This window comes from Eubalaena glacialis, chromosome 1 (assembly GCF_028564815.1).
Source record: "Eubalaena glacialis isolate mEubGla1 chromosome 1, mEubGla1.1.hap2.+ XY, whole genome shotgun sequence".
Classification (NCBI taxonomy): Eukaryota; Metazoa; Chordata; class Mammalia; order Artiodactyla; family Balaenidae; genus Eubalaena; species Eubalaena glacialis.
In genome coordinates this window covers 22,866,207-22,893,822 of record NC_083716.1, presented here as the reverse complement: position 1 = coordinate 22,893,822, position 27,616 = coordinate 22,866,207, and the positions used below count along the sequence as shown (strand labels likewise).

The 27,616-nt window shown below is 39.8% G+C and overlaps 1 protein-coding gene across 5 annotated transcripts in view; it reads right to left on the bottom strand.

The window, feature by feature from the left end:
* Window positions 1–27,616, bottom strand: part of SORCS1 (sortilin related VPS10 domain containing receptor 1) — a 559,510-nt gene that overhangs the window by 178,793 nt on the left and 353,101 nt on the right. For all 5 annotated transcript variants that reach the window (XR_009701631.1, XM_061197256.1, XM_061197118.1 and 2 more), the window contains exon 5: window positions 19,963–20,036. Coding sequence is in view for 4 of the 5 variants with exons in the window: in XM_061197256.1 (XP_061053239.1) it covers window positions 19,963–20,036 (74 nt within the window). In the remaining variant the exon portion in view is untranslated. The remainder of the gene's footprint in view (window positions 1–19,962; window positions 20,037–27,616) is intronic.

Here is a 27,616-nt window from a genome sequence, read left to right as displayed (position 1 = left end):
GAGTCAATAGCCCAGAGATCAACTATATGAATAAATAAAATCATTTATTTATTTAGTGAAACACTCTAATGCTCTATTACGTGGTAAGAACAAGGGCTACAGATTCCCTGGCTTTACAAGCTTTAGAGCTATGGGAGAGACAGTAATCCAATGAAACAAGAGTTCTAATATTCAAGTTGGTATTTGAAGACATAGGAGAAATGTCCGGAGGAGAATGAATGCCCTGTAAGTCTTTACAGTAAATGGATTGAATCTTCAATGATATGGAATGATATGATCAATGGATAGAGGGAGTGGAAGAACATTCTCCTTAGAGATAAATATCAAGTAAAAAGGCCCCGGGTCAGAGAGAGGTTGATCCATAGAGGTGTCTACTAGCAAGTCAACATGGTGGATCTATGTTTTCACAGTAGAGCAGTAGCGGATAAAATGAAAATTTAGGCACCGTGTACATCATGCTAAGGTTTTGTATTTGATCCTAAAAGCCACATGATGCCACTGAAGAAAGTTATGCACATAAGTTTACAAATGGCTGAAAAGAAGAACTTGTGCCCCCATCTATCTACGTGTAGGTCTCCCTGCCCAAGGAAAGCATAAGGTGAAGGCCCTCCAGGACGTACTAGACTCAGCTCTGTTGATACAAACAAGACAAAGCCAGCCTCATGCATCTCCGCTTCCAGCATCTTAAGTTAGTGCTTACATTCAGGAGCTGTTTGGGAATAAAATCTAAGGATTACCATAGTCAAGAACGCAAATAAAACACTCACTCTGATATAGTGCGCCGTGAAGTTAGCAGTGCAACATCAGCCTTCTGAAATACAATCAGCCAAATGCAGCCTTTGTAGACACTTTCCTCAGAGAAACTCAAAAATGTCACTAGTTTATCATTCTCCTGGCATTTTATCTGAGTTTATACCAACTTAATATACTGCTCAATAAATGCTGAGGAGCCACAAAATGTCCTGATATAGATAACCGCAGAGCAAGTATTAAAAAATAAACACCGTGACGGGATAGCACCTATTTATTCAGATTTAGATTTGCAGCTAATGGCCAAGGGAGGAATGCGGAGAGATCTGCAGAGGAACAGACGCTGGGGAGTTGGAGACACCTGCACTCCTCCTTTTTTGTTTTAGATGGAGCATTCACGTTCCTGCAGGCTCTTCGTAAGTAAAGCCCATAGAAGCAAGTGGTTCCGTCTGCTACAGAGAGAAGCAGCAAAGTGCCAGCCTGCATTAGCGGCTGGATACCCTGATTTCCTCTTCTGTAGTCAAGGGTTTCCTCTTCACCTAATGCTACAGTTAGGCTCTCAAGACAAACATCGTCAGGAAGGTCCTGGCTGATGCTGCAACTTTTACTCCTGAACAAAGGAGCTTAGCCTGAGGTCTCATCTCCTGACCATGTGGGGGAAATGAGCTAGGAAAAAAAAAAAAAAAAAGCAGCCTAAGGGTGGCATTTTAACCTCCTCTGTAAGCCTAAGAAACATGCTTGCTTGCTTTCTTCTGGTCTCCACGCGGTTACACTGGTTTCCCAGAAATAAAGGAAGCTACTACAAATAACAAACAGACAGACAAATAAAAATGATGCTTAGTTTTCTGAATGCATAATGGCTACAGAGAATCAGCATAGCCAACATCCTTCAGCTCCTTAAATTCTGCATTTTGTCATTTTTACTCCCCAAACCAGAAGCCTGACTGTTAAGTTATGACATTTACAACAAAAGGCAGAGCAGAGAGAGAGAGACAGACAGAAAGACAGACAAAGAGAAAGTGTGTGTAGGAGAGCAAAGCAAGGAACGGGGTGTCTGACCTAGAGTGAAGGAATACATAAAGCTCAGGATGGTTGTCGGAGGTGAGGTTTGTTGCATGACATGCTGGGTAGAAATAAAGCTGAAAGTTGAAAGAGAAATGGAAGTGCTTAGAAGTAAGCAGCATGTCTCTCCAGTTATCAACCATTCTTCTAAATCGGTCGAGGCAAACCATTCTTCTACAGTGCTTCCCTATCCTTTCCCATTTTCCCTTGTTCTAATGTAATGATTTTGCTTCTTACACCACTGGTTGCATTTCCTGTTTCCTTCTTATTTCCCCACTTTTATAGCCCCTTCCCATCTCTGTCTTTGCTGTTTCCTGAATACAGATGAGGAGATCTAGAGAGACACCAGGGAACCTGACCAGACCACGAGCCTGATCCCCAAACAGAAACAACAGTGCCAATGAGATATAGAGAAATATACTTTAAATGATCAAAGAGTGTGGGATTGAGGTAAAAGAGGAGCTCACAATAGTTTTTTAAGAAGGTTTCTTGTTATCTTTTAAAACTGTAGTGGTATCATACCCTATGTATTTTTAGCAACTTGTTAATTTTACTCAATAATATGTCTTGGAGACTGTTCCATGCCAGAACATAACATTAATGAGAGAGATCTCTAACTACTTTATTGCAATCTATTAAATGAAAATACCCAATTTATCTAACTATTGTCTATTGATTAACCCAAAGCAAAAATGTATATAAAAGGAAAAAAAATGCTACTGGAAATGCACATTCAAAATTCATAACGGTAGTCACCTCTGGAGGGTTTTAGAATGGTGGGGTAATAGTCAATGGGATCATTATACTTATCAGTAATCTTTTAATACAAAGAGGATATATTTATGCATTACTTTTAATATTAATAAAACTGTACTATTAATAAAAACAAGAAAATTTCTACAGTCAGGAAAACAAAGACTAAGGCAGGTGTAATCGATGTGTGCAAATGACAAAGGGATAGAGAGGAGAGATGAGTGATGTTTGTATGAGGAGGAGATATGGAATTTCCTTAAATTTCAGAATACTTACAACTCGGGTACCATCTTACTAGAGAGTGGTGGCAAGGCTTAAGCTGTGACAGGAAAAAAAAATGCCAGGGATACCAGGAGGTAAGTGTTTGTGCTGATCTTAAATTCAGAGTGAGAGGAGGAAGGTGTGAAGGTCTTGCTTGGGACTGGAGGGCCCATATTAACAGAAGGAGAGGAGAGAACTTCAATTCCCCTTTCTTTCCGTATCTGTTAAGGACAAAGAACTTCAGACTAACAGGCAGAACAGATATGAGTGTAAAGGAATGGAAACCTGAGTATTTTACTGCTAGAGACAATCTGACCCAGAGAAATTATATTCCATAAGAGAATTCCAAGGGCAGCAATCTCCAAAATTTTTGTTTGAACACAACAAGCAAAAGAAAAAAAAATGAGCACACACCCATATATGAGTTGTTAGTAATAAGCTGTGGAAATGCACAAGAGTATTTATATATTAACTTTAAAAAGTATACACAAAATAGAAATCAAAATATAAGCAAGCAAAAAGTCAGAAATTCTAATATTTTCTCCCCACGTCTCCATGAATCATCAAACCTCCCAGCACCCTGGGGTGCTGTTGCAGGTAGCTCACCATGGAGACCATTGCTCTAGACTGAGGATTTCTGGGACATCCTTAACACTTAACACACAGCAGGGCAGACAGCAGATCCTCAATTAAATTTTTTAATGAATGAATGAATGAGTTCAACAAATATTTACTGAATACCAACAATGTGCCAGTGGTAGTTCTAGGTGCTGAGGGTTTAGCAGTGAATAACAGAGAGGAAAATCCCTGCCCCTCATGAAGTTTACATTTCAATAGAGAAGACAGGGAGTGTATAACTATAAATACATATCAGGTGTATATTATATACAATGTATCATTTCTTGAAAGCTGTGTAGAAAAATATATATATATAAGGGATTTAAACTATATCAAAAAAAACTATTGTCAAATGGTGTTGATCAATGGCTGGTGTCCATCTGTTGACTGTGGGATGGATGTCACATAGGGCCTGCAAGGCTGTGCCTTTGTTAGTGTCCTGCTCAACAAGAGTCAACAACTTGGATAAGAATACATATCGTGTGCCTAGAAAATTCACATATGACACAAATTCAGAAAAATAATGATGAGATAAGAGAAAGGGTATGTTAGCCCTGAAAGCAATTTACTTGCTTAAAGTCATAGGGCTAATAAATGATACAATCAGATTGGAACCTAGGCTTTCTAATTTCTCTACAACTCCATGTACCACCTATAGAAAGGTTGACAATAATAATACTTAATAATAACAGTGTTGTAAAGAGTGAAAGAAAGAGTACACACAGCTACCACTATCGTCAACAGTATGAATTAAGGGATCCTTTAGAGATGAAAAGACTGTTAGAGAGGAACTAGTCCAAACACCGCATGTCACAATTAAGGAAACAAAGGCTTCAAGAGAGTAAATACCTTGTCCAAGGTCACACCACTCAGAGAGTGTCAGGTTGGAACTACTAACCCAGGCTCTTGACTCACTCGTGATCCTTCTCTTGAAAAAAACAAAAAATCCCTTTTCTTTTCACCCCTTTGTGTCTCAGAAAAGTCAGGATTAACTCAGAAGGCAATGTGTGTGTCTTACACTAAAAAGGTAAAGAGAAATAATGGGAAAACTTCAGACATTCTGAAATCCTGCAAGGATTAAGTGTTGCTATGGTCTGAATGTGTCTCTCCAAAATTCACATGTTTAAACCTAAGCTCCAAGGTGATGGTATTAGGAGGTGGGGCCTTTGGGGGTGATGAGGTCATGAGGGTGGAGCCCTCATGAATGAGATCAGTGCCTTTATAAAAGAGGACAGAGAAGCTCCCTTGCAGCTTCCACCATATGTGGACACAGTGAGAAGGTAGCTGCCTACAATCTGGAAGAGGGCCTTCATCAAAACCGTACCATGCTGGTACCCTAATCCCAGACTTGCAGACTTCAAACCTGTGAGAGATAATTTCTGTTGCTCATAAACCATCCAGTATGTAGTATTTTGTTATAGCAGTCCAAGTGGACTAAGACAAATGTACTGGGGAGTAGGGTTGCATGGGCCAAGGCATATTTGAGAGGGTTCCATGTCCTAGAGATTAGAAACAGAATGGATATTAAGTTAAGTTTAATGCACTCCAATGTTCATTGCAGCACTATTTACAATAGCCAGGACATGGGAGCAACCTAAATGCCCATCAACAGAGGAACAGATAAAGAAGATGTGGTACATATCTACAATGGAATATTACTCAGCCATCAAAAGGAACGAAACTGGGTCATTTGTAGAGACATGGATGGACCTAGAGACTGTCATACAGAGTGAAGTAAGAAAGAGAAAAATATCGTATATTAACGCATATATGTGGAATCTAAAAAAATTGGTATAGACGATCTTATTTACAAAGCAGAAATAGAGACACAGATGTAGAGAACAAATGTATGGATACCAAGGGGGAAAAGGGGGGTGGGATGAATTGGGAGATTGGGATTGACATAAATACACTATTGGTTCTATGTATAAAATAGATAACTAATGAGAGCCTACTGTATAGCACAGGGAACTCTACTCAATGCTCTGTGGTGACCTGAATGAGAAGGAACTCCAAAAAAGAGGGGATATATGTATACGTATAGCTGATTCACTTTGCTGTACAGTATAAACTAACAAAATATTGTAAAGTAACTAAACCCCAATAAAAAAAAAAAAGAAACAGAAAAAAAAATTTAGTTTAGACACTCAAGTATCAGGGCTTCAGCTTGAAGGTGGCTTCTCTGTAGTTACTTGCAAAATGACTAATAAATTTTGACCTTTCTGAGAAACACAGTATCAGTCTCCACACTGGGCTGCCACGTCCCTGGTCCACACATAAGGTTGATTTAACCGTCCTTGAGTAGCTTCTCTATACTTTTTCAGCTTATGATTACACAAAAACATGCTCTTGCTTTGTTGCTGGGTATTGGTACTTCTGAAAAAGTACCCTGAGAGGCTACTGCTTACAAGGCCCTCAGTGGAAAAGGGAAAGTGATCTGGTCAGTAGAACTTGGGTGGGGAGCAAGGGTAAAATAGGGTTAGATACAGGAGGAAATTAGATTTATCTTCACCACAGAGACAAATTCCTGGGGTGTCAAATGGCAGCTATTCTCCTTAGTATTTTGTTTGTTCACAAAGCAGCTCTGGAGTTTTGAATACAAGGTATGAAGAGATTTGAAACTGAGCAAATACAGAGATGATATCCTGTGAAAATACTTTGAACGCTGTGTCAGTTGGCCTTTGAACTCTTATTAATTGCTTGGCCAAGGAAACCAACATGATGATGGAAAATGAAAAATATACACCTTTTAATTTGCCTTAAAAAAATTAGTACCCCACTATGGATGGAAACATTTCAGAGTGATAGAAAAAGAAGAGAGGAGAAAGGGAGAGGAGAGAAGGAGAGGAGGGGAAAGGAAATCAGAAAGGAGGGGAGGTGGGGGAGGAGGAAGGGAGAACAGGCAGAAAAGGGATTGAAAGAGGAGGTGGGGAAGAGAAGATGGGGAGAAAAAGAAGAGTATATGAAAGAGGTGGAGACATGAGGAGGAGGAGGAGGAGGAAGAGGAGGAGAGAAGAGATTGCATTCTCTGGGTCTATCCTGCCGTGCTCACAGTGTCTCTCTGTTGGTTGCCTCCCACCGTCCCCAACCCTTGGGAAATATGCTTGACTGCTTTATTGTTATTATTATTGGTATAATTTATTTAAATAACACTGCTTTAAAAAATCTAATTGTAGAAGTAATATGTGTTCATTTAAAGTATAATGAAAAGTACACCAAAATATATAAAGGAAAATTAAACACTTAGAAATAACCACCTTAACATTTTGTTGTTGATCCTTTAGTGCTTTTTCTCTGTTTGTGTAAGCATTCCTTTTTTTAAATGACTTTTGCATCATAGCACTGACATAACATAACAGAATATTGGAATGCACTGTTTTGCCAACTGTACAATAGTCTGTTTCCTTAACTAACATTCTGACCATGGGGTATTGTTAGGTCTGTACATGACACTGTACTGATTATCTCTGTAGGTAAATATCCGCATGTGAGATGAAATATTTTTATGTTAACTGTCATTTTCTTTCCTTTCATAAATTGCCTGTTCCTGTTCTTGGTCCTTACATCTATATACATATTTTTTTTCATTCAGGTTTTTTCATTTATAAGAGTGCTTAACTGTTCAGAATACTTACCCATTTCCTGTACTGCATTTTTCATATATTTTTCAGTTGGTCAATTTGGAACCTGCATTCTTTGTCTTGGGAATTAAAATCATGGTTGAGCAACAGAGGTCAGTATACTTTATAGAGGTTTGCTTTGTTTTGGAGAGAGCCTGAAGCCTGCATTTTTCCATGGCTAGGACAGAAGAGAGATGGGGAAAGGGAAAAAAGTGTGCATGTGTGTGTGTGCATGTGCGTGCATGCGTTCACACGTACCCCCAAGTCACCCTCCTTAGGGTGAAGATGTTGTGAGATGCCCAACTGAACACAGGGGAGAGCCCAGAACTCCTGGGGGAATCCCCACCTCCACGGCCAATAAGGCGAATGTGTCACTGGGAAAAGGTATTCCCTTCTGAGTTCTTCATCCCAGGTCAGACTTTAAAATGTTCCTTTAAGAAGGACTTTATTAGGCGGAGAGGTCTTGCCCTGAATTAGCAGGTGGCACATTAACGGCACCTTAATGCCTAACAGGGATTATTTGACCATAGGCTCAGCACCAAAGAACAGAGATTCCTGAGGTGAAGAAGAAATAACAAAACATAATCCAGAAATGGGTTTATTCACTGTCTTTTCTGGTCACCTCATTGGCTGAACAATTAAATAATGCTATAAATAAATAAATTGTCAAATGGAGCAATTATTCCTTCAGAAGAATTCCAATGAATACATATATGAGATTATCAATATGGAAAATTTCCATTAGAATACCACAGTCATAATTGTTGCAGGCAAGATTGACTGAAGAGTCCTAAAATTAGCGAGCAAAACACATAGCCTCAAAATATCTCTCTCAACATATTTAATGATCATGGTGATTTTGACATATAGTCACACAGTTTTTAATACTCCTTCTACCAGGAGTTAGAGCTTGATTCTCCTTCCCTGGCGTGGGAACTGGACTCAGGGACTTGTTTCCCACAAATAGAGGTTGGAGCAGGGAAAACAGTACCTCTGCAATGGAGAAACGTGGCAGACACCAACTCAATCAAGTGATCAAGGTTACCATCATCAGTAGTAGGACATACTGATATCTTGCACTCTTTGATGTGATGTCATGAGAAGGGCACACCGTTTCTGTGATTTTCTTCCCAACCATATATAACACTGTAATCATGAAAAAATATCAGACTAACCCAATCTGAGGAACATTCTACAAAACACCTGACTAGCACGCCTCAAAACTGTCCTGGTCATCAAAGACAAGGAAAGTGGGAGATTTGAGGAGATGAAAAAAGACATGACAAATAAATGCAATGTAGGATTCTTATTCGGATCCTAGATGGGAAAAAAAAAAGGACATTAGTAGAAAACCTGGAGAGATCCAAATAAAGTCTCCAGTTTAATTGATAGTATTAAATCAATGTTAATTTCCCAGTTATGAATATCACACCATGGTTATATAAGATGTTAGCATGAGGTAAGTTTATGGGAACTCTCTTATTCTTTGAAATTCTTCTGCAATTCTAAAATTATTTCAAAATAAAAAATTAGGAAGAGAAAACTACCCACATCTCATAAGGATAGACTCTATTATAGCAAAGCTACTATAAACAGGAACACGATCTGTTGTAACTAAATTATTGTTATCACGAGGAGTGGATTGGTCCTGTTGTCATTTCATCCTGTAAAGCAGGTAAAATTTCCACTGTCAAGAGTGTATGATTCATAGATTTCAACAATCACAAAAGATGAAGTTAATTGATTTTTTAAAGAAATGTTAAGATCAGAGAAATGGCTCTTATTACTGGGATGTTTTTACTCTCCATTTGTTTAGAAATAGAAAACAATGTGGAGAGCCAGAGTCTATTTATTCTAGGGCTGCCCTGGTTACCATGGGAAAAGCCTGATTTCAGCTGACAACGTAAATATGTTGGGCCCAGGAGCTGTTGAAATTCGAGGTCAGATGTGAGGTTTGGCTGTACGCTATGGCTGTTTCAGATTCCTCTCAAGCATCTCGTTTTCCTTGGCTACTGAATTACTCAGGAAGGCTAACTGCTCATAGGAGGCACATGGAAGAGCTAGTTTGTTCTCTGGGTTGGGGTTGGTGATGCAGAAGCTATCCCAGGCACATAAATATTCTAACAAGTTTCATCTTGTCACAATAGAGTCATAAAGTTGCTCTGTTCAGCACATGATAATGGCTTTGTAATTCAATTACTGGTGGTATTTGTCTTCTGGGATTTATCTGCCTTAAACTTCAACACTCATGTAAAACCCTTTACCATAAATCTCATAAATGCTGCAGCGAGTTCCATTCCCCCCACCCCAGCCCAGGGCACATCTTGCCATGCCTGTGAAAACCTTGACAGCTTTCTCTAAATTATGGAATTGCTCTGTTTAGAGGTGTTGATGTTTTAAGTGCCAGAGCCAACAATGAAAAAACAGTGGGACTGGTGTATTTCCTCTAGTTATTGTCTTTAGAGGAAGACAGATCCTGATAGACAGATAGACAAAGTTCCATTCTTAATCCAAAGGGCTGTTTTCAGCCACTTACTTAGAATTTTGTAGAAGGGATTCCTGCAAGTCAGAAGTCAGATATGATGAGCCCTAAGTTTTTTTAGGAATCCTGAGATTCTGATGCATAAACACATCAGGGCTAGTCATCTACAAGGATTCAGCATCCTACAGTTGCTTTTAAGATCTTCCTCAGGCCACTCTGCATTTCATTCCTACCCAGTCAAATGATCCAGGTGCTGGGTCTCCACTACCCTCCTGTGTAGAATTCACCATTCCATATCTCATTAGTTATCTATTTAGACAACCCTATCTAACCTTTGATTTGAAAAAAAAATATCTATGGTTGTCTCATCTCCAGTATCCACTCCTCATCTTTCAATCATTCAACAAATATTTATTGTGCACCCATCTCATCAATTCCAAAACGCTCTTTTTTTTTTTTATTTTAACATCTCTTAAATTAGTAGGTGTCTTAAAATCATTGAAATGATAAAGTTTAATAGGCAGAATTATTTTGACAGATACACAAAATAAGGGTGCATCCTCATTTAATGAAATTTTAGATTTGAAGCTACATGGTGTATACCAGGTACCGTTCTGGGCACTTTACTATCCTAGATTTTTGGTCAATTTCTTCTCATCTTTGGCCTATTAACAGACAAATTCCTTTCCTTAGGAGCCATTCCCTAGAGACCCATCCTCATCTAATTTAATATAAATATGTTTGTGTGCGTGTGTGTGTGTGTGTAAATCTTTTCCTTTCTTTTTCCTCTTTCCCATTCCTCTGTTTTGACATAAAATGTGTTAAGGTGGCTGACCTTACATGTTGGTATTTTAATTATGGAATACAGAAAGGGGAAGTATGACTCCCCAGAAGAAGAATATCACCCAAGGATATTCCCGACATGGACAATTGTTTTTTCATCTTTTTAGGAAGATATTTATCATGTTTTAAGTTGTATGGGTGGTTCTCTCATGCTAGGTAGATGCATAATTTTGTTTTTGTATTCATTTGTAAGTCATACATGATTTAAAATGATGTGCACAGGCGCCAAGTTTTCAAGGGGTGGACTCTGGTGATTTTGCACTGGATCAACCTGGCGAAGCTGCGACTATGTTTTCCAGAGTCTCTGTATGGTTTCCAGTTATAATGGACTGAAAGGAAATATGTGTGACATCTGCAAGGCAGGAGGGAAGTAGTGGCTATTTCACTCTGAAGGTCCTTTTGGCTAGAGGTGGTGGGAGGCACTGCAGAAGGACTGGTAGTTTCTATCTAGTTTGTCCTTGCTCTTCCCTTCACAATTACAAGTCCAGCTTTTCTTCCAGACTTCCAGTCTTATGACCTTAGGCATCAAGCCAGATGCTTGGCTGCACTCACAGAGGGGGCAGCTATGCAGGGGCAATATCCTTCCACAGACTTCTCTAGGTGCTCCCTCTGCAACCTCACCTCAGCAGCTGCAGGCCCCCTTGAGGGCAGGGGCTGTTTCCTCTATCTTTATGGCCAGGAGTTAGCTCTGAAAATGACTCAACTGATGTAAATTAAATGAATTGTAAGATAAGAGTTTTCAACTATTTGAGAAGCTACAAAATAAAACAGTAAGCTGCTTTTCTATCCATTGTTCTTAATTCTGGGGCAACAAAAACAAAACTCATGCACACATTAAAAATGCCCACTGGAAATATAAATTATTAAATCAAATATCAAAGTGAGATGGCCACATCACAGAAACTCATTAATACCCACCTTGCCCTATCCCTCTTTTAAGTAATAGTTCATATTTATTCACCATGTATTATGTGTTTAGAGTGTAACCTGGAATCTCATTTTAATCCTGACAACAAATATATGAGGAAGACACTATTATGATGACTATCATACAAATGAAGACAACAAGGCTTAAAGAAGTTAACTAAATAGCTCATCGTCACACCCCTTGAAAACAGGATTCTGTTGATACCACAAGCATTCTGACTCCAGATCCCTCACTCTGAAACACCAAACACCATCTCTCACTGGCTAAATGGAACATACAAAGGTGGACGATGATTAACTGAGCAAGGGAAACCACATACACAGACACTGGACGCACCCACAGCCTCTTGAACTTGAAGGCTAAATGAAGTCTGATCACTAGGGCATAAGTCAATTTTTTTTTTAATATTAGTATAAATTAGGAAGCCATAATTACGAGGATGTTCCCCTCTTACACTCTTTCACTGCCATCTCTTGTACTCTGCCATCTTAAGAGTTCTTAGTGGAAATCTAGAGAAATGACTGCATCTCAGTTGCTCAGAGATAGAGGAGTTACATTCCATGGAGACAAGAAGTCATCCAGGAGGACAGGAATCAATAATGGCCATTAGTGAATGAAGGTCACGAGAAGAGTGATGGGCTCACAGTGTAGCAGGGGAAATTTCACTTAATTTGTAGGGAAAACTTGCTAATCACAGGAAGAGATTAAGAAGTGGAGGAAGGTGCAAGTGGATAGGGAAATAGCACTCAAGTGGAGCTCATTAACAGGAAAAAAAAAAAAAAAGATAAAACACCAGTCCTCCCGAGGATAATGAAAATTCGCTTATCCAGCACGCCTAGTATAGGTGCCAGAAATGCCCCATTGGAGCTCTTGGTATGTGATCTCAGGAATGATTTCCTGCTACTTCTCTCTGCTCCTTTCCCAAGCCACGCACATGGTTCAGCTCAGAGGCTCAGAACCAGAAGAGACTGCCAGAGAAGAGAGAATAAAGTCCATGCTCCATAGGACGGAGGGTTCTGAGTTCCTCACCTGAATTCCATATTCTGAAGTGTGTAGAGGATCTGTCAATATTCTACGGCACAGCTCCCTGTGAGAGCAGTCTAGGAGGCAGCCACTCTGTTTTTGTTTAAATTCCTCTGCTAACATGCATCTCATGACTCCTTAGGACAGCCTGTCGAGTTAATAAACAACCTACTGCCTAGAAAACTGTTCCTTTTACTGATCTAGAATCCTCCCCACCTTTCAATATACACTTTGATGGCTTCAGTGGCTTAGAAGTCTAACCTATTCAGGCTGGAAGGAAAAACAGGTCATCTATTATGGTTCCCTGATCAAGTCCATTCAAGATGAGTTTCAACTGGAGGTTTATGTTTGTGCATATACATATATATGTGTACTTGATGAATTTCTGTGTGTGTGTGTGTGTGTGTGTGTGTGTACACACTACAGTTTCTGCTATTCCATTTATTGTTGTACACAAGATAGAAATACGTTAATGACAGTCTTGGTCCTTAAGGAACTTATCCTCCATCAGGAGATGGAAATGAGGAAATAAAAAGATAGAGCGCATACTAAGTGCTAAGTTACTTAATAATAATTATGATAATATGCCATTTTTGATTCTCAAAATAAGCCTTCGAATAAGGAAACTGAAGCTCAGGCAGGTGAAGTAGTTTCTCAAGATCACCCAGGTAGTAGATAGTGAAGCTCATATTTGAAGCTTCATATGCTGGCTCTAAGCCTGTACTCTTTCAACCAATCCCGCACGCAGATCTGTAATACAACGCATGCTATGACACATTATGTTTTATTTATGACATAATCACATTTAAATTCGAAGAAAGAGATTCTTCTTGCCTAGAAAAACAAGAAGCAAGAACCAAAGAAGGCTACATGGTAGACGCAGCCATCAGCATAAGGCCATAAAGGTCTGATATTGTGATCCTAATAATGACAAATACCCTCATACATTACCTTTGCCTTCAAAGACCAAAACTGTCCTGATACATAGTAGGTGCTAAAATTAATCACTGCAAAAACAAAAAAGGACAGTTTATCCCCAGGTAAGAGTTGTATAAAACCATAGAGATAAGAGGTATAGACTGCTCCATAGACTAACCAGTGCTTAGAATTTTTATCTGGCCTTCTGGAATTTAACACAAAGAACCAGGAGCATGGCGGTTGGGTCAGAAAATATATATCTGAACCCAGGCTTGCAAGAACCTGGTTACATTCTTACTCTTTTTAATTTTATGTTGTAGGCAATGAGGAATGGGGCAAACACTTGATCAGGGAAATGCTTACACGATTCCTTTGGCAGTAGTTACGATATGAGGAGATGGATGGAGGGGCTTTTTCACTATTCCTAGTGCGGGGGATGCTGAACTACTGTAATGCTAGGGAGGGTGGAAGAGGAGGTGGACAGGTATAACTTCACGGAGGTAGAACCAATGGGACTTGGAAACCCAAAGATTTAAGAGTGAGTAAGAGAACAGAGGTGAATATGACTCTAAGGCGCTGAGGCTGGAATACAGGGAATACAGAAATATGGAAGCTATAGAAAAAGTTGATTTTGAATGGCAGGATGTTCCACTGCTAGCTCACATAAAATTGAAAGCGAGTGATGGTGTTTTTTAAGATGTTCTCTGCAGACAATGACTAGTTTCATAGATGTGGGTGAAGGATGAGGCAGAGTATCTTTAAAAAATAGCCATACACCCTATCTAATCCAATATTATCAAATATACTATCACATTTTCTAGTTGTTTTGATAGCATAGAGTTTTACTTTATACATTACTTTCAACATTTTACATATATATGTATATATACATATATATATTTGGTTTTTTTTGTAACATCATTAGACTTCACCCCGTCTCTAGTTTGCAAAACCTGAGAAAGGAAAAGTAGAGAGAATTCTCTTGTTATTGAATCCATTAAACCCATCTGGGGAAAGAGAAAAGAGTCATCTCATGCCATATCCCCTCCAAGCCCCTTTGGTGAGAGTGGCTTAGAAGTCTTGGAGATGCTGTGTTGAATGCCAGCATATCTGAAGGAAGAAGAGGAAGGGTCATGGTGACCTGGTGAATATAAAACAAACTATCAAACAACAAGGCAAATAAAATGCTGAAACTGGCTTGGCAGCAATATTCAACAAGGACTAGATGATGAGCAATAGTGCCATGAATCAGCACAGAGAGAAACTATTTTAAGTCCCAGAGTGTTTTCTGACTATAGCCAGATATATTAACAAAAGTTTATGGATCTGCCTCTTATGCCTGAGGTTAGATGAGAGGACCTTGGGTAGGAAGTGATGACTTCATGTACAACTTTGCTGTACACCTGAAACCAACACAACACTGTAAATCAATTATACTTCAATAAAAAAACAAACGCCTTTGGAAACAAAAGAAAAGAAAGAAAAAAGAAAAGAGATGATGACTTCAATGAGCCTCTGGATCAAGTAGAGCCTAGAAAAAGTTAGACCTGATTTATCAGATCCATGAGCCAATACTGCTTTAAAATTTTTTTTTCTTAAAACAGGTTGCATTTTTCTATCACAGGTCTTGACGGAGTTTTGATCAATAAATCATTTCACATCATTGATTTGAGGATTGTTTAAAACAACATATGCAAAGCACTCAGCACAGAGCTTGGCACACAGTAAGTGCTCAAGAAATGGGACTTGTTGCCAAAGATGTGCAATGGGAAGTCATTCATACTGACTGGCATTGAACAATGGGGATGAATGAGAATGTGGAAACTTGCTCAAACACATTGAGTATGGAGCCGGAAGTATCCTTATATCCCTCTGCTATATAATACAGCTGTCTTATGCCCCCTGAGGGATACCACTGAAACAAGATGGCATTCCAGAATAACAGGTTCATTGTCGAGCCGACTCTTAATTTTCCATGTGTGAATTTGTCACAGAAAACATGTAATCGCCATTCAGCTGTCCCTGTTTCCAGCCAGCCCCCTATATGTCAGAACGACATAATCAATAAGGTACATCTGAACGTATTTTTAATTAAGTGAAACAGTTCTAAGATTGCCTTGTCTTTTGCATAGATAATAGATCACTGAGTGGTTTCTAACAAAAACTGCCTTCCATTGCTTTGCCCTAAACTCGAATCAGATGCCAACAAACCACATTCATCAACCTCTAATAGTAAACTTGGCTTTTGGCAAAAGCTTCACTTATTCAAGGCATTTGGCTAACATTGGTCCTCCATTTCATGTTCTTCTTCAGTGTCAAATGCAACACGTTGGCTCTTATCTATCGAACTGTTAAACTAACAGTTACTATGGGGGATACAGGTGGAAAATAAGTCTTGAGTTTTGAGCTGATCTTTACTATCGCAAGCAAGAGCCATGGACCCAGAGAGACCAAGTTTCAAAACCTGGCTGTATTACATTTTAGGTTGGGTAAACTACATCACTTTTCTATTTCATCAAAACGAGAGTAAAAATCCCTACCTCACAATCCTGTTATGAGGATCAAAGGGCATGATTTATCATGTGCCCAGACTATTGTATATAGTTAATTAACAAATACAAATCCCTATTATGGAACATTATCTTGCTGGCACTCAGTTCTCCCATCTGTATTTTTTCCGAAATGAAAATCTATCCCTCTATTTTATGATAACAGAATCTTTTTCTCTTTTTTTTCCCTTTTAGAAATCTTCTCTCCTCCAACCTTGAGCCATTCAGTTTAACTGGGGCTCAACACCATCTCCTATTTCAGTTCCCAGGGAAGATATGTGTCTGACCTACATGAGTAATGCAGACTGCTGGGATTCAATCCCTGGAAACATGAGGAAAGAGGCAGACTGGTTTGATGGAGCTTCCAAACTGTTAGGTTCTAAGACTAAAGCTGATGATGTCCATCATTGCTACAAATGGGGAAAGCAACCTGAGAATGAAGCCAACATGGGGGAGAAACAAAACTAAGAGACGTAAAAAGTCAGCTACTATTAATAATATTACTATTAGCCAGTGGGAACTTAATACAACTCTTAGATGCCAGGCATATAACCAATTCACAAGAAACATCTCATTTGATTAAGTAAGTATTAATTATCTTCACTTTACAGGGGAAAAAAACTGAGGCACACAGAACTTAACTTCCCCATGACCCCTTACTTAGTAAATGGCAAAGCTAGAACTCACACCTCAGTATCTCTGAGCCCCTTAACTTCCAGGCTGTACTGCTTTCCAGTATAATTGATTTCTGACATAGTGAAGAACAAGACTGCTATAGCAGTTAGTTGAATGAAAACACACCTATTCTATTAAGGGCAATATTGTGCTAAAATATGTTTTATAAGATGCCCTAAACATGTAAATCGGTTTTGGAAGCAATTTAAACTCCTTGGAAGAAAGTTCATATGTATGTCAGTATGATAGTACTATCAACAACCACCACGAATATAAGGATAAACTGTTACACTCCATAATTGTTTCACAATTGCCAATGATTACTTCCAGGGGTGGCATTACTACTGCCACCCAAAATAAAGATATTTCTTAAGTGTACTAGGTGATGAGGAAAAGATATGAATTCATCTTCATTTTTCTCCATGGGAAATGCTATATTATTACCCAGGGTCACTCGTCAATTCAATTTAGCACTAGAAAAGTTCCCCTTAGTCACCTCTACACTCCCACAGCCAGGCTTCAAGCAGAAATGATTAATGAGAGCTTCTTTCAATTAAGCTTGCTGAATAATCCTAGATAGCCCTATAGTTCTTATGTAATTTGAAGCAACTGATTTCCAGGAGTCTAATAAATACTGCTTTGAATGACACCTTTTCTACCAGCCTTAGCAAGTTGCTCAGAGTCAGAAAATACAGACCATGTGGCCAGAGACCAAGAGATTTCATCAACAGTCATGTGCACTGTGCAATTTACAAGGTCTCATGCTTTCTCTGGAAAAACCAACCTAGCTTAAAGAACCCAAGGAGGCCATTTGCCAAGCCCAGTTGGAGAGATACACACGCAGGCATGGTGGCCAAAAGAGCTTTGGATTTTCTCTACTCATCTGCCTGAATGGGCTAGATTTCTAGGGCTCACAGCTCCAGCCCAGAAAAAAAATTCCAAGAGGTCTAGGCAATAGAGTCCACTGATTTAGTAGCTCATGGGCTTTGAAGCCATTCTGCCTGCATTTGAATCCTGGCTCTGCCACTTTCCGGCTGTGTGACCTTGGCTAAATTACTTGACCTCTCCATGCCATAGGTTCCTGATCTGTTAGGGATGATAATGCAAGGCTTACTTCATAGAATTGTTCTGAGGATTAAATTGCTTAAGTTTGAATAATGCCTATCACAATGTCAGGCCTTGAATGGAGAGACTCCATTCCCAGAGGCAGAGAAGGGGTATCATTCATTTCACTCAACAGACAGGTTAATTAGAATTTATATACGATCATGTGTATAGTTTTTATAAAGATAATGATATGACATTTCGTTACAAGGGCTTTGCTAATCAGGCTTACAGATAGAAGAACCCCATTCCAAGAACAGATAAGAATGGGTTCAATTACTACCAGCCAAAGCAATGATGGATTTGTTCACCTCCCAAAGCTGTGTGTAAATAAGCCCTTCAGTGAGCTAGAAGATACTGTGTACCATGGACCGTTTAACATGGGAAATTCTCTCATCCGTTTTTTTGTTTGTTTGTTTGGTCAATGTTTTTCTTTGTTTCTATTGGTTGGAACAAACTTCTCTCCAGTCATTTGAGAACTGCAACTTTCTGCCTTCAATTGCTGGGTCCACATGCAGATATATTCAGTCACTTGGAAGCAGGACTTCAGGAATGATTGGTCCCTCATACCTTCTCATTGGCAAAGCATCAACTTCATTTCCAGGTTAAACCAGGGGAACCACATTAATTTATTTTAGTCTTTTATTTATTTATTCTCTGAGGCCTTTCTATGAACATATAACACCCAGTAAAAGAGAAAAAAATATGGACCTGCTTTCCAAAAAGTGACTTTATAATTTATAGGCAAAACACATGCAGATGCAAGGTATCTCATGAATAAGGGACAAAATGAATAAGTGAGGAAGAGAAGAAATCCTGATCAGAGAAGGGAGACTCAGTGACAGCTACAACTGAATTCCTGGAGAGGGGCATCCAACTTAGATGCCAAAAACAAAGCTTCAGCCATTCCTGAGTGGGAGCAGCAGGGAAGAGGTAAATAAGTTCTGAGCAACAGAAACCCTATTTAGTTATCAATGTCTCTGTGATGCGGGAAGAAAAAGTATCTTTCCATATAGAAGTCTCTATGTGTTAACTTTGAGCCAGTTTGTTTGCAAATAACTTGTCTTTTACTTTTTCAGGCAGTTTCACTAGTGTTTTAAGAGATTTATCTGTTCTCTGGCTTTCAAATCCCACAGGGTCTTAGGGCAGTGTTTGAAAATAAGAAAGATAAAAATGCATTCCTCTTAGAAGTGAGAGAATTGGAGTGGTGGGGGAAGCTATTAGGTACGTGGAAGTCCCAAGGCATGATGAGAGGCAGTGTGATTTCAGGAGGAGTAAAGGGGAGACAACTTTTACTGTCCTAGTTGCAGGAAGCTCATTGGCTCCTAAAAGGTCATTGCCCCCTAAAAGGTCATTGCCCCAATGATTCTCAATGATGTGAACAAGGGATATTTAAACTCTTGTCTGAGCTAGTTCTGCAGAGCACTGTTTATACTAGCAGAAGTCTGGAAACAACCTAGATGCCTTTTCCATAGGCAGATTAGATAAATTAGGATAAGGCAGAATCACATCTTTTATAGGGTTTAGGTTGTAAATTCAAAAGGGATTGATAAGTCATGTCAACATTACACTAGAATGCTTTGTACTTTGTTCTTATTTTGCTGGGATCTAGGCCCTTGGAAACTCAGAAGCTAAAAGGAACTTGTATTATCCCTTCTTTTCAATTGTAGTAACCCAGGGAGGGAGGCCACCTCTAATTTAACCAGGGGGATGGGATCAGGAGGTAAAAAAAAAAAAATATTACTTTCTTTGCCTCCTTCTTTTCTGTGTTGTTCAAGCCACCCAGTCTACGGTATTTTGTTATAGCAGTCAAAGCTGACTAAGAAAAAACAATTACTAATATGTATATTTATATCTACATGCATTTAGTAATTCAGAGAACATTTATGGAAGGATAAGAAACTAAAAACATTGGTTGCGTCCCATATGATGATGAGAATGTCTAGAAAACTTGAAAGCAGGAATGGGAAGAGGATCTGCTTTTAGACTAAATAAGATCTACTTATTTACACTGAAAACCTTTATATGAACATGCAGTATATGTTCGTATCATGCTTTTAGTAATAAAAGTCACTATTAAAATGTTCTTAAGTGTCTGTCTCAAAGTCTCATCAAAATATAACAAAACAACAGTTACAAAGCCCCTGTTGTCCATTAATCTCAGTTATCTATGTTGGGTTTGTTAAGTGATTTATGACACTGCTTTAACATTCCCTTAAGATGTTTACCACTCCAATGTCACCTTCTGCCCTAGGGGATGTGTGCGTAACCCAATAAGAACAGACTTCACGTGAGAGTTCTGGGTGAGGAAAAGATTCCAATGCTCATTTTCACAGGTGATATCTTAAATGTGCTAGAAGATAGAGTGAGACTTACCAGTAGAACCTGTTCGGTATGACCCCTTCCTGGATAAGCTGCCACCTTCTCCCAAATTCAGCAGAGCTGTATAACTGTGGACAACAGAAAGTATTCAACACCACGACTTTACGGTACATTGAATGCACAAACATCGGTTCACTGGATTATTATTATTTTATTATTATTATTAACAATAATAATATCTACCATTTATTTAGCACCCATTCTATGCCAGATGAGTGCTCTGCATATCAGTTCTACTCCCCACGTACATTCTGCAAGGCAGACATTAATATCCCCATTTTACAGTTGAGCAAACTGAAGCTCACAAAGATTAAGTGATTTGTTGGAAATCACATGCCACTAAACATTAGAGTGAACTGGCATTCATACCCCGTTTTGCCTGGTGAGCTGTACCGCTGGCCCTAGCATAGGCAGATTGTTGTCTGGAATACAAAGAAGTCCAAAATCTAGACCTGGCTCTCAGAAAGCCAATAGTATAACCAAAACCTGACTGAAATAACGAGCATGCCACCAGTGATAAAGGAATGCAAAGGAAGGAGACTCAGAAGTCAATCAGGGATGCTTCCGAGATATGTGGGGATTCAATTGAGATCTGAATGAATGGCAGAATTCAACCTGACAAAAATGGGAGGGGCATTACTCACAAAGGGAACAACGTGGGTCAAAGGTGAGAAATGCAGGGATGGTATATGAATAAGCCTGGCTTATCTAAATAAATTTAGATGAAAATGTTGAGGGCAACTTGCAAAAGGCTTTGAAGGCCAAGTTAGGGAGACCAGAATCGATCCTGCAGGCAAGAGGAGCCAGTGTTGGTTTTTTAAAAAGGAAGCAGAGGAACTTCAGGCTCTAACAGCAGCCCACGTGGACTAAGCTCTTACTATGATCCAAGTGCTTCTCCTGCATTCCTTCATTTAATCCGCACACCATCACTCCCAGTATTATGGCCATTTTACTGATGGTTATTGAAGATTTCAAGTCCAGTTGCTACACTGCTTCAGTGCTTTCCGAGGGCAACTGCAAGGAAACACTTCTCATGAGACAGGGTCTAACCCTCCAAATACTCCTTCCCCTCCAAAGGTCCTTCTTCCCTTACATCTCGTTCTTCATTGCTGGCTTGCTCCATATCCGTGCTCTTCTCCAGTAATTTTTTATAGCACCATGGAACCTTTTCTGCCTCTAGAAGTGTCCTCTGATGGCAGCCCAGAGATTCTATTACTCTAAGTATTCTGGTTCCCATGGACATTTGGCTGCTGATTTGAAAAATATCCTTTGGAACATCTCCTTTCTGCTATGTGCCTGGTCTGTAACCCACTCACATCCCAGTCCTCCACCACCGCATTTGCCAAATCCCACAGTGAATGGATGGTGAGTCACTCTGTACTGAGTACTATGATTGTCCTCCCTCTCCAGCCCCAGCACTCAGTGAAGGGTCAAATGACTCACCAAGTGACTCACCAAGGCTGCAGATGTACCAGCCATGTCCAAGAAATAAGTCAGCTCAAGTGGGTACTTACTGACCCTTGGAAGAGCTTGCTACGACCTTGTATCCACTGGATCAAAACACATCCTGAAGTCAAAAAAAGGCTGAAATATTTGGCTACCAAAGCGAGCAGCTCACTTGGCCCCAACTACAGAGTATTTGGGCATCCAGCCAAGAAGAATCTGTGGCTTTTTCTTTCAAGTCTTATTATTTTTCTCTGCCCCATCATGCCTGGGGGAGAAAGGTTTCCTGGGTACATTTCATGCTTGATTCATTTTAAGAGCACCAAGGAGAAATGGGGAGACAGCTCCCCTCATAGAGATGACAGAAGATAAGACAACATCCTCCCTCTTGATTCAGAACCCAAGCAGCCAGAGGTTGCACGTCCTGCTTCTTGTTTCCCAGTATGTCCTGAATACTTGCATTTTAATATTCAGACTTGGATTACAACAGCAAGCACTTGATCCGGAGTATCTGATACTTCCTCTCCCCTTGCACCATCTTTTTAAATTGAAACCCAGAGCTGCACTGCTTTCTACAAGTTTAAAGGAAACAGAGATCACACCACTGTGTGTGCTTATATCTATTTATAAATGTATGTTAATACCTATATTTATATACAAAGATTTATGCAAATGTAAGAGAATCAGGGTGGTTTGAAATAATAATTCTCTGTGAAGGCTAGACTCGCCACATATATTCTGAAAATCATATATAAACTGTGAGCTCTCCTAAGGCTACACCAAGGGATTGTTACCTCTGCCTTTACACAGAATTCATCTCTGTGAGGAATTGTTGGGTTCCAGCATCTGTGTGTATATATTTTTTTTCTTCTATGTCTTTTTTAATTGATCTCCCTAGGCTTGGATTCAGAACCTGTGGACCAGTCAGGTATGTCCCATGATAATTGTTTTTATCCTCTTCAAGGGGATGCTTTGTTATTTGTGAGCATCCAGAGGCCCCTCAAGCAGTGGGTACACCAAACAATCCAATAAACCAAGCCTCTCTTATTCAGCTCAGTGACATCTTTTATAGTTTCCTATCTCAAAAGGTACCCTTTAGTGTCAGTGGACTCGCTTTCTCACCTTTCCATTCACACATGGGCACGTGCCCCCTGCCATGCCTTCACTGGTGCTACCCACTCTGGCAGAGGTGGCTTCAAGACTTGCCTACCTCAATGCCAGTCTTCTTTTTCGGTCCAGATCAGAGGACATCTTTTCTATGAACCCTCTCCTACACACTGAGATTTCCCAGTGGCCTCATTTCCAAAGAATTACGGTACAAGGAATGCTATCAAACTATAGTCCACATATTTATATTTAACTTTCTTAGTAGCCTTTCAAGAGAGCCTTTTATTAATGCAAGGCAGAAATTCCTTCCTATCTAAAATCACTCTAAAATATCTGAGATCACTCACTGCCTCTTTGATGAGATCACAAAGTTTTTAGGTGTCTGGAATCCCATCCTTCTGTATCTATAGAGTGCCTAGCACATAGTAGATGATGAAGGTAGGAAAAAAAAGTATTGACTTTACATCATGCAAATTGCCTAGTAATGGATCTACCTAATAAAACACTCAGGCTTCCCAAAGGATAGACAAAGGTAATTTAGCAGAGGAATATGTTTTACTTCCATGGATCCATAGCTAGAGGTCTGTACCTAAAACCAACAAACAAAACTATAAGTACCAGTACATTTGAAACTCGCAAGGACTTGCAGGCAGGGTCTTGAATATTCACCCCTCGACAGAGCTGCTCTGTATACTCTACCTACTATTTCAAACCTTTTCTCCCTAAGAAGTTAATTGTCCAGCCTGATGTTACACCAAGAAAAGAAGAAAACAACTCACAGCCATCCAAGATAATGTGCTAATTAAACCTGCAGAGTCTGGCAGCAAAGCTTTCCTCCACTAAAAAAAGTGCGATCAAAGCCTTTTTTACCCAATGACTGTCTCAGCCACCAGTGGAAGGCTTTCCGTGTAGAACGAGTCAATGTCCTTTAATAAAATTCAGAGTGTTGGCAGCACCTAAGTAAGATTTATTTCCCTCCCTGTCTGTCTCCGGCTCCAAGGTTTCTCAGTTCTGTCAGAACACAGAACTGAGAACGATCATTACTATCTGTCACATCAGAGAAAGCATCGGCCGCTTTCTCCAGCAGCGCCAAGCCTAGAGAACGAGCGAGGTAGAAAGATCAGGGGGAGGAAGAGAATATTTCAACTAGTTTTAGGAGAGCGCTGTTCATCTACTAACCCTCTGTCATGAACCCCCAAAGGCCACTCTTGGAGGGGTTTAGTTTAGTTTTGTTTTGCTAACACTGGTACAAAATATTGGGGAAAAAACGGAGTAGACATTTTACAAAAGGAGGGGGGAAGGATTCTGGTTAACTAAGAATGCAAGGCAGACAATCCTTCCCGTTTAGAATCACTCTAAACTATCTGAGACCACTTCCCCATCTCAGTAGATACAACTTAATGAGCACAAACCCATTGTTCATCTATGCTCAAGACCTATTAGCAGCCTCAGGGCCCAACTCTCCACTTCGTTATTATGCTGGTCTGGGGCTGTCAACACTTCTTGCCATGTTCCTCCTCTGAAGATTAACCCGTCCTTCCTTCTTCTCTCCCTCCCTCCCTCCTTTTCTTCTTTCCTTCCTTCCTTTCTTCCTTCCTTCTCCTATTTTTTTTTTTTTGACATCTCTGACATTGACTTGTTTTCTTGCCACCTGCCTCTGTCTGCTATAAGAAGAGTGCAGATAAAAATACAGTTAATTGCAAAGGATCCAATTTCAAGGGTTGGTTTTATTATGAGCTTTTAACCAATTGTACAGTCATCTCTGGTGTCATGCTCCAGAGGCCTGCAGGGCTGCAAGTTGGCTGAGGGGCACAGGTTCCAAGGGAGAATAAAGAGAGAGGCCACAGGAGGACAAATAGCTTGGGGGTGGGCAAAAGTGAGATTCATTGACTTTGCTCAGGATACCTAAACTATAGCAGATTAAGATGGGCTGAAAGAAGTGGGGCATGAGAGCAGCTGTTTCCAACTTTCATTTTCCATCTTCTTATCATTCACACTTTGGTTGAATCCCTAGCAGAGTGGCATCTTTCTTTGAATAGAAATTCCACTTCCTTGTGTTGATGCAAAAGCTTGCAAGCACCACTGTCTCCAAAAAGTCTTCTCAATAGTTCTAAATCAGATCAGTGCAGCCCCTCATTTTAGATTGTTAGATAGGTACACATTAGGAATTTTCTTTTGCAGCTAGGAAATCGGTGCCAGGACACCATTTGGTAGAAGGTAAGAGTAATAGCATGTTTCAGTCTTTGGTTGATGGGATTGGATGCTTTCACCACAAAGGTCCCCACGGTGACTTTCCCATCAGGAGGCAGGTCCCTGGGTCTCCCCCATGTGGGCTCCTGCAGAGGTTTCCTTGTTGGAGGAACACTTCCTGCAGTTGGTTCTTTTCAAGGTTGCCTGCTCCCTCCCCTTTCCTTCTCCGCCCTTAACATTTTAGAGGCAGGAGGCTTGCAAATTGCCCTTCCTGAAAAGGCTGACAGAAAACCCTGCCAGTTCTATTTGATTTGCCTCATCCTAATACCGCCCTGGGGATGGCCTGGGTGCAAAGCACTCATCCACCTCGTGACTCTCCAGTTCTCACTGCTGTTACTGCATTCTTTTTAGCAAAAAAGAGATGGGACCTTGAGGACTTCAAATAAATTTCTAATGCCAGCCCCCAAGGCACTGCAAATATCAAGCTCTCTCCTCCCACAGCCTCAATAGGAAGAAAATCAGTCCAGAGAAATCCATGGTCTTCAGAGATAAGCTCTGCTGCTCTAGTTGATAAGCTCTGCTGCTCTAGTTGCACAGTACAGGAAGCCAGAACCCACTCTTAGGGGAAATCACATTATAAAGGACCTAAAACTTCACCCAGCACTGACACAAGTCTCCTCCTTGGCCGGTGGGTACAGGGGTAGATAGAGAACCACGATGACCCATCCCAGACCAGCTCCCCCAACCCCCAAGAGATGAAGTTCCCCAAAGAAAAAGCTAGCTTCTCAGGGGATATCACACACAAAGTATAGTAAGTGTTATATTTTGTCCAGAGTGCTATGGTGGCTTATGTAAGACAGGAAGAAGCTGGGAATCTGCCAAAGCTTTCAAGGTGGGACTAGGAATACAGTAAAAATTTCTTTATTTGACGATGTGAAAAAAGAGTGTTCCAGGGCAAGTAGGTCAGTCTGAGCAAATAAACAGAGCAGCAAAGGTTAGAGTGGTATCTTTGTTCTTCTTTTGTCAACTTCAAGAGACCCAGTTTGGTGGAGGTGCGTAAAGGGAAGTGAAGTGGGAGTAGAGGCTATACACATGGCCTGGGAGCAGGCTGGATGAATGCAATCCTACCATAACTTGCGGGGAGCTAATGGGGACTGTTCCCAAAGGTCAAAAGACAAGGGCACCAAGGCTGAGCGCTCAGGCTCTGCTGATGAAGAGAGAGCAGGAATGATGACACGTCACCGGCTCCATCAATCTCTCTGAAGGCTGGATTTATCAAATCTGTCACTGGCCATTCCCCAGCTGTCACCAAAGTCTGTCACACACCCCATAGTTGTGTTTGGCACTTTGAGGCAGGCTTGGGGGATTAGACATATGGAACTGGGGCTGGCTGGGCAACAAGGGTCGATATGTGGCTGTGGACCAGTTCAATTCACGGACTCTTCCTGTGCTCCCAGGTCTGGAGGTACTTAGGGAAATTTCAAATGGACTCTTGGCCTTAAAGCTTCTATAATATAGATATGGAAATAAATGGAAGATAAGTAAAATAATTAGAAGCCAGTAAGGATCTATATCACAGATCCCCAATATCAAGACACTGATGGGAAAAAATGAATAGCCCTCAATAACCATGTAATCATACCATTATTTAAATGAATATATGATGAAGCTCAGCAGGTTTTGAGAGACAAAAATAAGCAGGAGGAGAAAATTGTCACTTGGGACATAACTGGAAGCGTGCCTCCGTAAGATGGATCCATTAGCCGTGTGAAGATGGAACAGAGGAGAGAGATCAGTTAGAAGGTGACTGCATCAGAGCAGGGAAGAGATGGGTGCCTGGGTGAGTCAGGGCCCCCGGGTGTGGGAAGGAGGAAAGGCAATAACAACAACAATGACAACAATAATAATAAACAAAATTTTAAAAGGAAAAAAATCTGACTAGAAGTAGAGCGTAAGAGAGGGTCACATTTTTTTTTAATTGAAATATAGTTGATTTACAATGCTGTGTTAGTTTCAGGTGTACAGCAAAGTGATTCAGATATACATATATATATGTGAGTGTGTATATATATATACTCTTTTTCAGATTCTTTTCTATTATAGGTTATTGCAAGATATTGAATATAGTTCCCTGTGCTATATACACACAGGGAACTATAAATTTTGTCTTAAATTTGAATGATGGGCTTTAGATGCTTTTCTGGAATATCCAGATATTTAATCTAATCATTCCAAGGACTCCTGATTTATTTTTATTGATTTATTTTTGCTTTTTAATTTACTTATTATTGAAGTATAGTTGATTTACAATGTTGTATTAGTTTTCGGTGTACAGCAAAGTGGTTCAGTTATATATATATGCATACATATATTCTTTTTCATATATATATTCTTTTTACATATATGTATTCCTTTTCATATTCTTTTCCATTATAGGTTATTACAAGACATTGAATATAGTTCCCTGTGATGTACAGTAGGACCTTGTTGCTTATCAATTTTATATATATAGTAGTGTGTATCTGTTAATCCCAAACTCCTAATTTATCCTTTACCCACTCCCCCTTTCCCCTTTGGTAACCATAAGTTTGTTTTCTATGTCTGTGAGTCTGTTTCTGTTTTGTAAATAACTTCATTTGTATCATTTTTTTAGATTCCACATATAAGTAATATCATATGATATTTGTCTTTCTCTATCAGACTTACTTCACTTAGTATGATAATCTCTAGGTCCATCCATGTTGCTGCAAATGACATTATTTCATTCTTTTTTATGGCTGAGTAATAAATAGTCCATTTTGTGTGTGTGTGTGTGTGTGTGTGTGTGTACACCACATCTTCTTTATCCATTCGTCAATGGACATTTAGGTTGCTTCCATGTCTTGGCTGTTGTAAATAGTGCTGCTAT